Source organism: Dermacentor silvarum, chromosome 1 (genome assembly GCF_013339745.2).
Source record: "Dermacentor silvarum isolate Dsil-2018 chromosome 1, BIME_Dsil_1.4, whole genome shotgun sequence".
Lineage (NCBI taxonomy): Eukaryota > Metazoa > Arthropoda > Arachnida > Ixodida > Ixodidae > Dermacentor > Dermacentor silvarum.
Genome location: NC_051154.1, coordinates 37677982 through 37694663, shown reverse-complemented (window position 1 = coordinate 37694663; position 16682 = coordinate 37677982). Strand labels below are relative to the sequence as shown.

Below are 16682 nucleotides of genomic sequence, written 5' to 3'. Positions count from 1 at the left end.
GTGTGTGTGCGTGCGTGCGTGCGTGCGTGCGTGCGTGCGTGCGTGCGTGCGTGCGTGCGTGCGTGCGTGCGTGCGTGCGTGCGTGCGTGCGTGCGTGCGTCGTGATGGTAAACGTATTACAGCTACGATAGCCGGCAATTTACAACAGTTCTTACGAATGAAAAGCTTTGGGAATTCGGCTTGATATTTACGAAAACATTCGCACCTAAGGATGGTTCGTCGCTTGTCAAGGGGCTGGCCAATAGCAAGAGTCACCCAGGTGATCTGATAGCCAATCTTCCAACCTGTACGAACGCCTCTTGCTCTTGAGTAGCTTAGCGTATGCGTAGGCCCCAGTGCATACGGGCCCAGGGGCCGTATTAACAAACTTCAATTTCGTAAGTAAACTTCGCCGTTGGCCGACCACCGCCTTCGCTAATAATATGTGCAGCATTAGGATCAGCTGGACTTTCCTCTTGCGAACAATTTTAGCGTAAGAGCTTTTTGTGGATGCGGGCCCAGAATTTTTAATTAGAACTATAGACACGTCACTCCTCCTCACGCTATCGTTCGTTTCGCGGTGCCGCCGACAGTTTGCCAGTACTACACACTTGACATCTGGCTCAAGGCTCGTGTTAAAAAAACTTCAAGGCCCAATCCACAAGTGTTTTCGTTCGTTCGCTAATCATATGTCCAACACCACGATTGGCTGGCACCAGCTTCTACGAACAGCTTTAGCGTAAGAACGTTTTTGTAAATCAGGCCCCAGGGCTCGAATTCACGAAAACTTCTTACGATAGAATTGTACGTAAGAAATAATTTTAGCCAATCCGGATGCAAGACATATTATTATCTAAGGCGGCCGGCCAATGGCAAAGAACACTTTCGAAAGAAAAGCTTTGTGAATCTGGGCCCATATGCCCAATTCAGAAAGTTTTTCGTTCGTAAGTGCCTCGTACCATTGGTCGGTCACCTTCGCTAATATGTGTCCAACGTCAGGATTCCCTGAAACTTTCTCTTAAGAACAATTCAAGCGTAAGAGCTTTTTGTGAATTCGACCCCAGGGCCCATTTCGCGAAAACCTCTTACGCTAGAGTTGTTCCTAAGAGAAAATTTCAGCCAATCCGGATGCTGGACATAATATCAGCGAAGGCGGCCAGCCAATGGCAAATAGTCCTTACGAACCGAAATTCGTACCCATTAGTACCCACGAATTCGTACCTAGAATCAGATTTATGTTTTTTGAGCTGCTGAAGTGTAACGCATAAACGAAGATACAGAAGATACAGAAATGAAGGTACGTCCAATATACCGATTCGGTGGCAACCGTTCTTACGAATAGTTCTAGCGCAAGAACTTCTTTGTGAATGCGGGGTCTTGATTTAAACACTGTGGCAATGCTAGGGCGATGCGTCATGCTTCCCGGTGCTGTTTCTGCGCTGCGTGGCGCAGCATCCTGCTCAGGCGCTTAAAAAGGACCTTGACGATGCGACTTTCACGCCTTGCACCTCTGTAGCGAAGAATGGTGTGCCAACGAAAATGCAAACGTAAGTCAAATTGATACATAATAATAGAAAAATTGGGAAAAATAAGCATCAGGAAGCTGAATTCATTTAACGCATAAAAAGAAAACTAAGGCGCCGAACATATTGCAGTGATTTTTGCAGTACTTAAAGTAGCTTTTTTTTTCTCTCTCTCTCTTTTACTGTACCATGTAGCATAAGCTGTTTGTTTCTTTTTGTAAAACTGTCTAATACAATGCCCACCTGCTTTGGTCACACTGAGACTGGCAGTATCGCAAATAAATAAATAAATATTAAAAGGGCAGACAAAAGTGAAGATCACTGTTATGAAGACGACGCAACATTTTCTATAACAATAAAGAGAGAGAGAGAGAGATAAAGCAAGAAGAGGAGAGGCAGGGAGGTCAACCAGACGAGCGTCCGGCTTGCTACCCTACACTGGAGTTAAGGGAAATGGCGAATAGAAAGAAGAAAAGAGGGAGAGAGTGAGCACTGAGTGCACGTGGTAGGATGCACAGGGGCACTACAGGCAGTCTCTCAAACCGGTGCCCTTCAATTGCTGTACAGTCTAGCGCGATTTGAAGGTTATCGTGCGAGCGTCGACCGGCCTAGCATTCCAGGAGCCTAGCGGCCCCTTTTGGAACAGCGAAAATCGAGATTTCGCATTGTTCTCGCCCTCGTTGGCTGTTCCATGCTACAACCATCACCCCCACGACAAACTCGCCACCCTTTCTCGTTAAGCTTTCCATTCGTTGCGATCAAGCGTAGACTTGGGGCGCGATCTTGTACGCGTTCCAAAATGGAACGGACGGCCTCCGTTCCATTTTGGAACGCGTACAATATCGCGCCCTTGGTTGCCCCATCTTCGCGGATGATAACAAAAGCGTCCAATTTGGAGCGTCCAATTCCTGATAATACCGAAGAATACGTTGCGCACCGTTCCATCACTGCCTGTTCCCTAAAGCAAAAAAGAAAAAAAAAAAAAAAAGAAATGAAGAAGCGCCTTCCTCGGACGCGAGTGACCACAACTTAAGGAACGGCAAAAAGAGGGAGGGAAGCTGACCTCCCTCTCCTCAAAAGAGAATTCTGGGCCGTGGCGCTGTTCTTGTTCTTGGTCGGCGCTCGCGCGATAACCTTCAGATCGTGCTATAGACTGTACTAGTGCACGAATCGCTTTTTGCGCCAGTGACGAATGTCCGAGTACCTTTGACTCAGATAACGGTCTCAGGTCCAGTCGGTTTAATGTTGTCCTGAGAGAGAGGCGTTGTACGTCTTAGCGAGCACAGATACACAATATGTGCTCGATGGTTTCCTCGCACCTACAGGAGTCGCACGTCTGGCTAGTGGCTATTCCCACACGACAGACGTAAGCGTTTGTAAGCGCCACTCCCAGCCACAAGCGGCACCGCAAATAAAGGTGCAAAAAAAAAAAAGGGGGGGGGGGGCGTTCTAGCGGGCCTCCTTCATTCGTTAACAGCATCTAGGCCAATCAACATGCGCCTCTATATCGAGAGACTATAGACAGATCAGAGCTTTCACGCGGCGTAGCTTAAATGCCCTTTGGCCTGGTGCGCCCTGTTCTCAACCGTGGTGTGTGCGCTCTCTATTGCTTCCCCGCTGCAGGAAGTGTGTGCGCAGATCTGGGCCACGCTGTACGACTACCCCTGCCTGAAGGGCTGCGCGGGATTGACTCGATACGTGCGCGACTGCGTGCGGCTCGCCTGGGCGCTCAGCGTCCACGGGTTCGCGCTCGAGTTCGAGACGCGCGCCTTTTACCGGGAGCTGCACGTGCGCTTCCACACGTCCGACCACCGGTCGGAGCGCATTCGCACCTACCTCTGGCCGGCGCTGCTTCAAGCGCCGCGGGGTCCCTGCGTCCACAAGGCCGTCGTCATCACCTGAACGGGTCCTTTCGGCCACACGTTCGCCGTGCCGCAAGAGAAAAGGCGTCCCCCGGCGCCGAGCTTTGCACCACCGTCACAAGTGCAACATGCTCATGGTGTGAGACCACACGGGCCCTTGCTGGCACCATCTGTATAAGTGCTCCCTGCTTCACCAGTGGACCGGAGAAAACTCACCACGGGCGCCCTCAAAGCTTTAGCCTGTACTACAGGAGGAACTTTTGTGCAGAATGTATGGTCGAGCGTGCGTGTGTAGGAGTGCTACGGGAAGTGCAATAATTTCCCGCTTGGTTGTACGGTCCACCAAATAGTGAGCGAAAATGAGGTTCACACATCGGTTGCTGCTAGCGTATCTGAAAAAAAAAAATCTGCCCATGTCGACTACCTTTTAACAAAGCTGTTCTAACATTTTCTTCAAAGCTTACTGGTGTGCTAGTTGTTCACTTCAGTAAATGTCATTGGGTGGTAGGAGCAGAGCTCATCTGCTGCGGGAACGTCGCGCACATTGTGCAAACCTCGGACAAGCAACCCAACTCCCTCCAGGCAGCATTCGCGTCGGTGCACGCCGTAACTAGCCTACACGAGTTGGTTGCCTTTCAAAGTGACCACTAGAACGCGCACTTCTCTCTGTATGATACATTGGCTCGTATAGGACTTCGGTTTCAACGGAATTGTAGTTAACTGTTGCAGCCGTGAATTGTCCTGTTAGTCAATGGCTAGACACGCTTAGAGCCCTGCCAGCTGATTGCGCGCTCACGCCTCGGCACCATGAACGCTTTACAGTTGCGAAGAGATTTATGTACGGACCACGGGCTGAATTCACAAAGCTTTTCGGTCGTAAGTATTTTTTGCCATTGGCCGGCCGCCTTGGCTAATATGTCCAGCGTCCGGATTGGCTGATATTTTCTCTTACGAACAACTCTAGCGTAAGAGCTTTTCGTGAATACGGGCCCACATGATTCCAATGACATTAGTATAATGAGTGGTCACGAATCAGTATATACTAACGGTGTTCAATTCAACACTGCTTCTCCACGAGTATTCCCCTGTGATGAGAATGCACGCGGAGAACAAGAATTATTACAAAGAAAAAAAAACCCTGTAGGCATACCAGTATTAGGATATACGTAAACTTGTGAGGCACGGTTATAAACTATGCAATGTCCGTCTATTCTGGCGTAAGAGGACAGAAGGCCGTTACCTCAGTAGGCGATGTATTTCGGCTGACGTGTTTTGAGGCCTGGAGTCAAGCCAACTGCGATGTCGAGGAAGACAAAAACTTTATTAAATAACCAATCTTTGCTTCGAGCCATCTATGTTTGTGGGGGTGGGATCGAAGCAATCCTAACACGTTAGACTTGACGAAATTTCTCTTAGGCTGTCTGGCTGCATGTATGCATTCATAGTGACGTAGTCGTGTTTTAAATCATCCAAACTTCTATCACGTTAATTATAAGAGCTATAAGGATCATTCTTGACGATTGAGAAGTCACTGAAGGAAACCGCTGCGCTATTAAGCGCGGAAGCAAACCGAGTCTCCCTGTCTGCGATGGTGTTCACATCGTTTGACGAAAGCGGAGGAGCTCGACGAAATCAAGCGGCGTCGCACGATGTCTTAAACAAATCACACCATAACCTAGCTTTAGGACGCTGTTATTAATTTTCTGGTTTTTAACCTGTTCAGCTGTCCTAACACACTCGACATTTCGAAGAAACATAAAGCATGAAGTGCACGTGTTGTATAAGCGACGTGCCAATCTATAGTGAGTGTTCACTAGTGTTCATTAAGTTCATTGAACGAGATTATTATTTTTTTATTGACTGTACATATATTACTCAGAAACTGTTTTCCTTTTTTGTCAGCAGGCTCACTGTTCCTCTAGACGTCGTGGAAATTCCATCCACGTTTAGTTTTTGGCTAACGTACAAGTTGTGCAAAAAAGTCTATCCTTCTCAGAAACGCATGTGCTATCGCTCGGCGCACGAGCCTATAAAGCATTCGCGACAGGCTTATTTTTGGTTTAAGTGCTTTGAATTGGCCTCTCTCTTGGGCAAAAACGAGAGTATAGACACTGTGCGGTGTAAAGAAAATTCAGCCCCAAAGACAGCAACGCCCTTGTTGGAACGTTGCTGCAATCGAGCAGGTATACATCTAGGCATTTCCAAGAGTGATTGTGTAACCCGTATAAGTGCCTACAGTGTGGAGACCTATTCGCCCAAGACATGCGCACTCTAATTATAAAAGGAAATGCGTCGGTGTTTTCCACGAGTGCCATAGGAATCTTGATAAACGGCAACCAGCCTGCACGTCAGAAATGAGTCCTGCCTTTTGGAGGCCCCCGCACATGCATTTCTGTGAAACATATTTATTCTCGCCATACTGGATGAATCTTTGTGCCAAACTGTTCAATAAAACACTCTGTATACGTCTGCAACGGCTTCTCCTTCTTAACAAGCCCGACGCACTTGGCTATCACGTCTCTAAAAGTGGCGCGCAGCCGCTATCTCTCTTATCGGGGACCTAGGACGCGGACACCGGCTGCCCCCACTTTCACTGACATTCGGCGCAGAATTGTATGCTAACACTACAATAATTTTCCGTTATTTAAAGATAAAACAGAAAAAAAAAACGCGCTGCCTCCTGAGCCAACTGTTCCCGTTTCCTACCAAATTCTATCGAGCACTATCAGCGTAGCATCGTCGCACTCTCACTGGCGCCCTCTCGAGTGCGAGCCGCTATCGCTCGATAAGGACAGACGCGCCCCTGCGGGCAGCTTCCCGGCGGCAGCCTTTCGCAACATCAAAAGAAAAATAAGGTAAGTCGCAGCATCTCTCTTGACTCAAATTAACACTGATTCCTACCAGGGCTCTTGCGGTCGGAGATTATTTGCTTCACCAGCTCTGGTTCTGCGCGCAATCGGCGTATTGCCTATGTGCATGGCCTGCAGTCGAAGCGTGCGCAGAGTGCCGAGGCGGGTAGAAGTAGCGCGTTCTGTTCCGCGAAAATATGTTTCACAACCACTAATCGTAAGTCGCAGAACAGCACTACTGCATACATGCATTGTCGTAAATAAAGGGTAACAGCACATCTTAACGTCCGCAAGGGTACATTTGGGCATGCTTGTCGGGAACATAGACGGCGAGCGATGCGGAAAAAGTCCGCGGCGCGACGCGGCCTTGCCCTCCAGCCATGGCATCCGTTGTCAGAACAACGTGCTCTCGCGCCTTGATAATTCGTCGGTGCGGGGTTCGCCGGCGTCGGTGCCAGAAGAACCTCGCGCGTTTAGGGCGCGGTGGCACTGCTGAATTTGTGGACCGAGTGCCCTCGCACTCTTCGACGGCTTCAGTGCTTATCGTCATGTATAGAGTAGCGTGTCCAAATTCGCGAAATTCCGAGTAGAGCGGGCTGGCAACTTATGCACTTCTCGGTCGCCCGCCGGCAGCCGAGGACGGTATGCGTTGCTAGCTGGCTCCGGCATCGTTGTGTTTCAATATATACCGGGTGTTTCAGCGAACACTTTCAAAAATGTTTAAAGGTTGCCTGAGGCAGATGGCACAATTCTAGTTCATGAGCTGGTCTACTCGAAGAGGCGGACATTACTAGCACAAAAACTTATAATGCATAATCGGCTAATTAACAAAAAATAACTAATTAAGTTTTTAAATAATTACTCTATGGCCCATATTGCAATTTACAAATTCTAGCTGTGGAGTTCGCAAGGGGATCCACTTGGCACCAATTCTGAGGATGACACCAGTTTCGAGATAATAATTCCGGAACTATGTGGAGAAATGCATTGGCGTTCCAGTTACTTTTGTGATTCAATGCATAAAACGACGTTTTGTTAAGAAAGTAACTAGAACGCCAATGCATATCTCCGCAAATTTCGGGAATTAATATCTCGAAACTGGTGTCATCCTGAAAATTCGTTCCAAGTGGATCCGCCTTGCGAACTCCACGGCTAGAATTTGTAAATTGCAATATGGGCCATTAAGTAATTATTTAAAAACATAATTAGTAATTTTTGTTAATTAGTCAATTATGAATTTCAGTTACTTCTGCAAGTAATGTCCGCTTCTTCGAGTAGACCAGCTCATGAACTAGAATTGAGCTATCTGCCACAGGCAACCTTTAAAAAATTTTGAAAGTGTTCGCTGAAACACCCTGTAGATATATATATATATATATATATATATATATATATATATATATATATATATATATATATATGCAAATGTATTGCATACGTATATATACAATTTCGCCAACGCTGCATTCCTCATAGTTTTTTCCCCAAATGTGCTTTTGCATGGCACGCTTGCAGAAGAACCATGGGCCGAATACAATACAATACAATAGCATTTTATTTCCATAAAAAACGATAAAGGAGGCTGTAGGTGAAGGCTGCCCCTCAGAGCATCTATTTATGTATTTATTTTAGTACACTCAATCATCTTTACAGAGAGGAGGGGCCAGAACAAATATAGGTGTTAGATGCGGTCTTGAAATTCCTGGAGTTAGAGCGGGCAGTGATGAAGACAGAGAGGTGGTTCTAGTCTTCCGAGGTTCTTGGTATAAATTAGTTTGAGCAAATTTTTGTGTGACAAAGGAGTACACAAAATTTTTGGGGAATTATCAATGCGAGATGATACATATTACGGCCGATCGAGCAACTCTTCCCTAGGTATTTGGTCAAAGTAAAATATTTCATGGAAGAGGCAGGAGTCGAGAACACTTTGTGCGCATAGCGAGGTCTCGTAGGTCAAGCGTTACTTTCATTGGTGAAACACTAGAATAGCGACTATAGTTGGAAAGAATAAACCGGGTGCCTGCGATTCCGGACGGAATCTAAAATGTTTGTTAGTGTTACCTGGCCAGGATCCCAAATTGAGCAGGCGTACTCAAGTTTGGGTCTGACCAATGCCCTGAAGAGTTGAAGCTTTACGGTAGTAGTGGCGCGTGAGAAGTTCCGATGCAAAAAACTTAGCATGCGATTAGCGTTGTTGGTAATATACTTAACATGCAAAGTTCAGAATATATTGTGCTATAATGACGCTGGGATTCATGTAGTTTCCTTTGAATCGAATCCATGCTATCTTATGTGCCATGATTTTAGTATAATTACGTGACCGGACTTTGTGTTTACTTTAGTGCAGCTATGTGACTGAACTTTGTGTGCCCTTTTTCTGAGTGGACTTTCAGTATTAGTGTGGTATTAGTGCACTTATGTGACTGGACTTTGTGTTATGGTGATTTGAAGTTGACATTTAATTTTAATGCGTGTAGGTTCATTCTTTTCTTTTTCATACCTCTATGTGAACAGGACTAGCCGGCGCCAATTAAAGGCCTCAACATCTCCTAAATACCATATAATAATAAAATAATGACGCTGGGATATTTTAAAGAAGTCACGGCAGTTAGGGGTGTGTTATTAAGAGTGTAATCAGCAGCATTAGTTGAGTAAGGCCGTCAGCAAATCAACATGCTCTTACACTTGTTAACATTAAGTTTCATTAGTCAATGCGAACACTAGCGGAATATATTATCAAGGTCAGTCTGGAATGCAGTACGGGCACAGCGGTTAGAATTTACGCGGTATATTACACAGTCATCAGCAAACAAATTTATACAAGAAGAAACTTGAGTAGGAAGATTGTTGATATATATATATATATATATATATATATATATATATATATATATATATATATATATATAAGAAAGAGCAGCGGTCCGAAAGCCGACCTCTGAAGCACCCCCGAGCTTACTGACGCCAAGAAAGAATCATGACCATTAGCCGAAACATATTGAAAGTGGTTAGAATGAAATCATTTATACCAACCTAAAACATTAGCACCGAGTTCAACCTATCAAGTTTGAGAAATAGTAGCTGATGTGAGACTGAATCAAATGCCTTAGTGAAATTTAGAAAAATACAAATGACAAGAAAACCTTTATCGAAAGCGCGTAATAAGTGATTTGTAAATAATAAAAGCTGCGTTTCACAAGAAAACTATTTTCTAAAACCGAATTTACAAGTATAAAAATATGAGTTAGATCCAAGAAAACATACCACGTGTGAATATATGACGTGTTCCATGAGCTTGTAATGTATACCTGTCAATGATATCGGCCTGCAGTTTGAGCGGACAATGGGAAACAGCTGATTTGGGCAAAGGAACCACTCTCCCCACCTTCCAATCACTTGGTATGGTACAACTGTGTAATGTCTGTGAAAAAATCTTGCAAGGAATCAATGATAAGTACATCGATGTACATTTCAAAAACTTGTAATTAATACCGTCAGGGCCAGCGCAGCTGGATACCTTTAGGGTTTCAATTAAACAAGAAATACCAGTTGAATCAAACAGAATAGAGTTCATAGGAAAAAAACAACTTAAGTCAGGATAATAACGGTATACAGCAGGAGTATGACGAGAAAAAAAAAGCGATAAACGCATTATTTAGTATATTACAGCAATCCTTGGGCCGTATTCTGAAACGTTCGCCTAGGCGAAATCAGCATGCGCGCTGATTGGCTGGTTGAGCAAATTGAATGACGTCGGGCTCAACCACCCAATCAGCTCATCCAAGTTTGCTAAAACAGCCAATCGGCGCACGCCTGAAAGCGAAAAAAGAAATTTCGCCTAGGCGAACGTTTCAGAATACGGTCCCTTGTTATTTACAGGAATGCCACTTGTATCGCAAAGCTCAATCAAACTTTTGTTTTTGCTATTGACTTAGCACCAAAATTTTCGAGTATTCTCAGATAGAAGTGTTGGTAGTGCATTACGATAAAGGTCATTCTTAGCACGTGTTTGTACTCGTTATCAGCTTTGGTGTAAGCAATCCAGTACGTGGCATTTGCTGACCTATTTGTACGCTGAAATAACCTTTTTTTTTGTTATTTAGTAACAGTTTAAGTTGTGCGTTAAACCAAGGTGCCCGAGATTTAGTTGTTATATGCTTTGAGAAATATAAAGGTCCATTAGGTATGGTATTTTATCGTTAAACAAGGCCCAGTTTGCCTCTACCGTGCGAGTGTACAAACTCGGCATATGTACACTAATGAAGGATGATATTCAAAAAAGAACAGTAGCAACGGCAACATTCTTATAATCCCAAATAATTTTAAACGAGTTAACAGAAGGGGTGCAAGCGCGTAAGTCAAAAAGTAGAATGCAGTGATCACTAACGCCAGGAAAAGGATGAACACGGGGACGAGTTGAGGGGTTGTGGTTAAAATGGGGTCCAAAACGGCGGCAGAATGACTGGAACTTCGCGTCGGGTAAGTCACAAGTTACGTGAGGTTAAAATCAAGGCATTGGATAATAAACGAGAGGCACTCAGAGCCACCCTCTCCAACTGTAGGGTGGGTTTTCCAGTGAATCCCCGAAAAGTATTAATAGGCCACTAAGAATAAAGGGCACGAAGGAAACTGTTGTGTCAAGCCGCTTAATATGTCGGAAAGTTCATTGTAAAATGTGTTAGCTGAACTAGGTGACCGGTAGCAGGCACCGGTCACCTAGTTATTTGAACGCATACAAATTCCAAATGAGTAGAGAAAGTTACCTCGCAGCAAGATATGGTGTCATGTACGGCTATAAACACTCTGCCGTCTGCGCGCTGCCCGTGGTCTTGACGAAAGAATTTGTAGCTACTGACCATAAAATTAAAAAATGTCATGGTCAGCGATGTGATTCGAGAGCCACGTTTCCGTAATAAGGATGGCTATGTCTGCTGAACATATGTCTATTAGAGAGGAGAAATAGTCGCATTGATTAACTGTGCTGCGCACGTCAGAATAGAAGACAGAGACCTGCTTACGATTTGGGCAACGCATCTTGACAGAAGCTCACAGCTTCCTCTGTACAATGCAATCAGTAACAGCAGTATGCGCGAGTCTCTGTAGTAAATATAAAAATACGTGTCAGCTAAATCGGAAAAAAAGAAACTTAAAAAATGCGTAGGATTAACAAAAAGACTCACGCGCCTCGAAGAATGTAAGAGTAACATTAGAAGTCGTTATCACTGAAATTGAAAATATTTACATTGATAAAACAATTAAGACGTTTTGTTGTGTAGTTAAAAATATCAACTCCAGCTACATGTTGTGTTCATTCAAAAGATTGGGCGCTGGGCACCACATTCGACATTTTTTCTTTGGAGTAATTCGTTTTGGCAGTAACCACCTCCTAAATTTATGTCGGAATTCACGAATATTTTTGCTCGTAAGTGCCGTTTGTCAGTGGCCAGTCACGTTCGCTAATAATATGTCCGATATCACGATTGGCTAGCCAAAGTTCTTATGAACAGTTCTAACGCAAAAGCATTTTTGTGAATACGGGGGCTCATGCATTTTGTTTGCGCCTAAAAGACTGTCATTTCGAGTAGTCTGTTTTTCTTTATGCTTGTTTTCACTATCTTATCTACGCGATTATCACATCGGCGCAAAATAAAAACAGTTTACAGTTAATCAGGCAATTCGGGTAATCGTCTAATTATTTCGCTCATCAGTGAAATCAGAGGAAAAACGAACGCTTTTTATTCTAATTTTTGACGTAAGAAGAGGGACCTGACTCAAGTGAAGTCATGCTTTTTTATGACAGCGTGTACATAGCAAGTTGCCTTCCACATGTTCGTGCCCGGTACGGAGTTATCAAACCGTGGTAAAATTAGGCTTGGAAAATGCACTGCCTGATAACACCGCGCCATGAACAGGTTTATATAGCGCATACGAAGAGCGGGCAGCTTTCTTTGGCTTCTTGTATCGCCTCCCTTTCGAATGCTTAAACTTTGTGCTGCTCGAAGTACCAGGTTTGTGCCGTTTTATTATATTGTTTTCATCCTTTGAAAGTAAACTGTCCATTTCTCTGTATTTTCAGCTTTCAAAAACATTTTATCCAGATTCACAGTTATGGACAGACATATTACCCTCTTACTTTGAGAACTGCCTGTTAAGTGTCGGTACGTCGACGATCTCGAATGATGGGATTTTACTTCAGTCCGAGACCGGAGCGACCCTGGATCTGAAGGTAACTTTCGCATTGAAGTGACTCAAAACCAACAATGAGTGGTGAAAACTTTTTACAGTGGTCTTTCGCACGCAGGTTTTTGCTGAAAGCTACTAGTAGTGAAATTGCTAGGCAATCATGTCGCTGAGTGGACCACAAGTCGACATGGACCACAGCTCACCTGGAAACAATGTTCGTATGCAAAGTGCTCTATTTCTGTGCGAATCACTTTAACCTTTCAAAATATATCGGGGTCGAATTCACAAAGCAGTTCGCACGCTAGAGTACTTCGTCACAAGTCACTCGTGCCAATCGTGTTAGTGATAATATTAGTGAACGCGATAGGACGACAACAAACAGTCCTTTCGAATCAAAAGCTTTGTGAATTGGGCGCCCGTTCTTTTTTCAACCAACATTAGCCATCGAGTTACATGGTTACCGCAATATTTGAAGCGCGATTTAACGTATGGCCGGAGAAGAGGCACGGTTAAAATCGCGGGCGGCCAATCGGACTGCCTACTTGGCCCTTGGTCGTTAATGAAGTGAACGGTGTCATTTAGGTCACGTCGCACGTGACTTAAGCCCTTTATGCACTAATGTTGCATCGTCACCTAGTAACAGATCCTGTTCCGCAATCCGCGAAGATCCGGTGTAATTTAGGTGTCTGTGGTGCAGGGAAAGCGTAATTATTTTTGTGTTTTTTTATTACGCGCGAATATTCAAGATGATATAGGACTAACGGTTGTAACCAAAGATCAGTGCTCCTCTTTCGCTTGCGTTATACCAAAGCTTTACTGCTATATATAATGCGGCTGCGACGAGCGTCCAAACGACTCAAGACAAAGCCTTTCATGTGCTCGCTCATTCTGTGCAGTACCAGCACATCACAGCCTGGCTGTTCGCTCAGCTAAATTCGCTTTCATTCCATCCATCCAATGCTAAACTACGACCAGTTATGTGCCTCAGGCGTAGACGTAAAGACGACATTCTGAGGGCGTTTACGTGTTCGTGCGTTTCAATCCATAAGGCAGAGTTTATATGCAGGGTGTTTCATTTTAGCTACACCAAATTTTTAAAAATTTCCTGTGGCAGATAGCAGAATTATAATTCTTGATCTGAACAACTCGATGAGGCGGCCATTACTTCCACAAGAAATCAAAACGCCTAATTGATTAATTAAAATAATTACGCTAATGAACTTCTTAATTAATTGTTTTACGGCACATCTTTCAATCTACGAAATGTAGCTGCTGAGTTTGCAAGGCGTATCCACTTGGAACGAATTCTCAGGACTGAACCAGTTTCGTGATATAAATTTTCATAGTGTCCGACGAAATGCATGGGCGTTCCTGTTAACTTTGTGCTTCAATGCATAAAACAGCGTTTTCCTCAAAAAAGAGAGGAGTGTTTGACGAACTTAAGTGATAGGTCATGACATGAATATCATGACATGCGTGTCATGTAGGTCATGACAATGACCCAGCGAAAAAGATAAACACTCAAAAACCACTGAAATGGGTTCGGACGTGGGTACTAAGTGAAGGAAACACTAAAGGATGGTGGTAGAAGCCATAGTCATGTACATGACTGAGCAAAAATGACAATGACTCGGCGGGAAAAAAAGGTTAACACTTAAAAACCAATGAAATGGGTTCGGATGTGGTACTAAGTTAAGGAAAAGACTAAAGGTTGATGGTCCAAGTCATAGTCATGAGCATGACAGCAAAAATGACAATGACTCAATGAAAGAGATTAACACTCAAAAACCACTGAAATGGCTTCTGACGTGGGGACTAAGTGAAGGAAACACTAAAGGATGATGGTAGAAGTCATAGTCATGAACATGACTAAGGTTTTTGCCTTAAGGTCTCTTAGGCATTGCTAAAGGTACTCCTGAAGATTAACAAATCATGATGTCATGATGTGAGGATCATGTCATGTCATGACATGCGTGTCATGCAGGTCATGAAACAGCCCCCTACGTCTTGGTGCTCTCATGGTCGTTTCGTTAACTTGGTAGGCTCACCGCACACTGCTTCGCATAACATCCATTCCCTCAGGGCGTGGGATCTGCCGGGTTTTTTTTCTGTATCTCCCTCTCTTCTTTCTGGCCTAATCTATCTGTCACAATTGTTGACAATTGACATGGTTGAATAAGCAGCGGTTCTCTCAGACAACAAGAATTGACGGAAATCGCAAAGTTTCAATATCTTAAAATTTAAATCTAGAAATCTTTGTAAAAATGACAGATTTCGGAACTATATATGCAAATTACGTTCCTTAAAACGCTTAAAACGAAGATAGATGTCATAAACCACACGTGGTCCTAGAGCATCTTGTCAACGGGACTTTGAAAAAACGCACACACCCGAGTGGCTTAACATTTGCACGTAAACTGCAAGTCGGCACGCTTATTCCCTTCACATTAGAGACCATATCAGGCGCAGTTTACAGATTGCAATATCTGCATTTCTTGAGAAGTTATAGTTTTCTTTTCCCTTTCTTTTTTTCTTTTTTTCCTTTTTGAGATGAAAATAAATAGAGGAGTCTGTCGCCGTATGTTGGCGGCACTTTCGCCAACATTCGTCACTTGGTTAAAATTTAAGGAAAACCAAGGGGAAATATATATATATATATATATATATATATATAACTTTTTGCACTCGCTAATTCTTCAACAAAACAAAAGGGCAAGTAGCGACGCAATGCTGGAAGCAGGCAACATTGCTTGAGTATACAGCGCACTATGAAATGTACCCCGAATTTGAGGGTAGGGCTTTTTGCAATACTCACCTAATATCTGTAACAATTTTACACGGGCTGTAAACTGACACACTGTATTTTCCCGCATTAGACGGTTTGACAGGTGCAGTTTATATAATTATGTCTTCTGGAGTTTGTGTGCGTGTGTGAGAACTATGTAGTTGTAAACATTGCACTTCATATTTCGTAATTTACCGATGTTGGGATCGAAGTTTTTGTAAAGAGGAATTAGAGGCCTGAAATCAAAATAATGCTCCATACAATAATGCAATACATTTCATTCATATACAGGGTGTTTTAGCGAACACTTTCAAAAATTCTTAAAGGTTGCCTGTGGCAGATGGCACAATTCTAGTTCATGAGCGGGTCTACTCGGACAGGTGGACATTACTTGCACAAGAAATTGACATGCATAATCAACTAATTAACAGAAATTCACTAATTAAGTTTTTAACGAATTACCTGATGGCCCGTATTGCAATTTACAAATTGTAGCCGTGGGGTTCGCCAGGCGGATCCACTTGGAACGAATTCTCGGGATGACACCAGTTTCGAGATATTAATTCCCGAACTTTGCGGAGAAATGCATTGGCGTTCCAGTTAGTTTTGTGATGCAATGCATAAAACGACATATTGTTAAGAAAGTAACTGGAACGCCAATTCTAAGTGGATCCGCCTTGCGAACTTTACGGCTACAATTTGTAAATTGCAATATGGGCCATCAGGTAATTAGTTAAAAACTTAATTAGTCAATTTTTGTTAATTAGTCGATTATGCATTTCAATTTTTTGCGCAAGTAATGTCCGCCTCTTCGAGTAGACCAGCTCTCTAACTAAAATTGGGCTATCTGCCACAGACAACCTTAAATAAATTTTGAAAGTGTTCGCTGAAACACCCTGTATGTTCAGTGGTTGTCTTATAATAAGATCGTTTATGTGTGCTTCATGCATTTGTATTGGGAGGGCGCAGTTGGCCCCAAGCTAAATGTTCGTCTATTTTTAATAGTAGAGCTATTACTATTTAGTATTATTAATATTAGTTGTTAGAAATATTACTATATTCCATATTATACAATAATAAAACAATATTCAATACTATATTCAAAACTAGGTGGGGTGATGAAGTTAGGAAATTTGCAGGTGCAATTTGGAATCAGCTAGCGCAAGACGGGGGTAATTGGAGATCGCAGGAAGAGGCCTTCGTCCTGCAGTGGACATAAATATAGGCTGGTGATGGTGGTGGTGATGATGATGATATTATTCAATAATAAATATTTACCGCTCAAAACAAACGTGAACATTTTATCGATCTATTATCGACAACATGAAAACATTAGTCTAAAAGAAGTCTGAAATTTTGTCTTTCTTACTTTCTGTCTCATTTATGACAGGTATGTTATCGTTTGAATACGAAAGAATATCTCATATTAAAAAAGATTTGCTTGTGTTATTTACCATGGGTTGGCGAATAGTAACTGTTGTGACCAAATCAAATACGAATC

General features: G+C 43.3%; 1 protein-coding gene across 1 annotated transcript in view; it reads left to right on the top strand.

The window, feature by feature from the left end:
- LOC119432957 (uncharacterized) overlaps positions 1 to 12435 on the top strand; it is a 67909-nt gene extending 55474 nt beyond the window's left edge. The window contains exons 6-7 of the mRNA XM_037700425.2: positions 3126 to 6219; positions 12290 to 12435. Of these exons, the coding sequence (XP_037556353.1) occupies positions 3126 to 3404 (279 nt within the window). The 3' untranslated portion in view covers positions 3405 to 6219; positions 12290 to 12435. The remainder of the gene's footprint in view (positions 1 to 3125; positions 6220 to 12289) is intronic.
- Positions 12436 to 16682: the final 4247 nt, after the last annotated feature.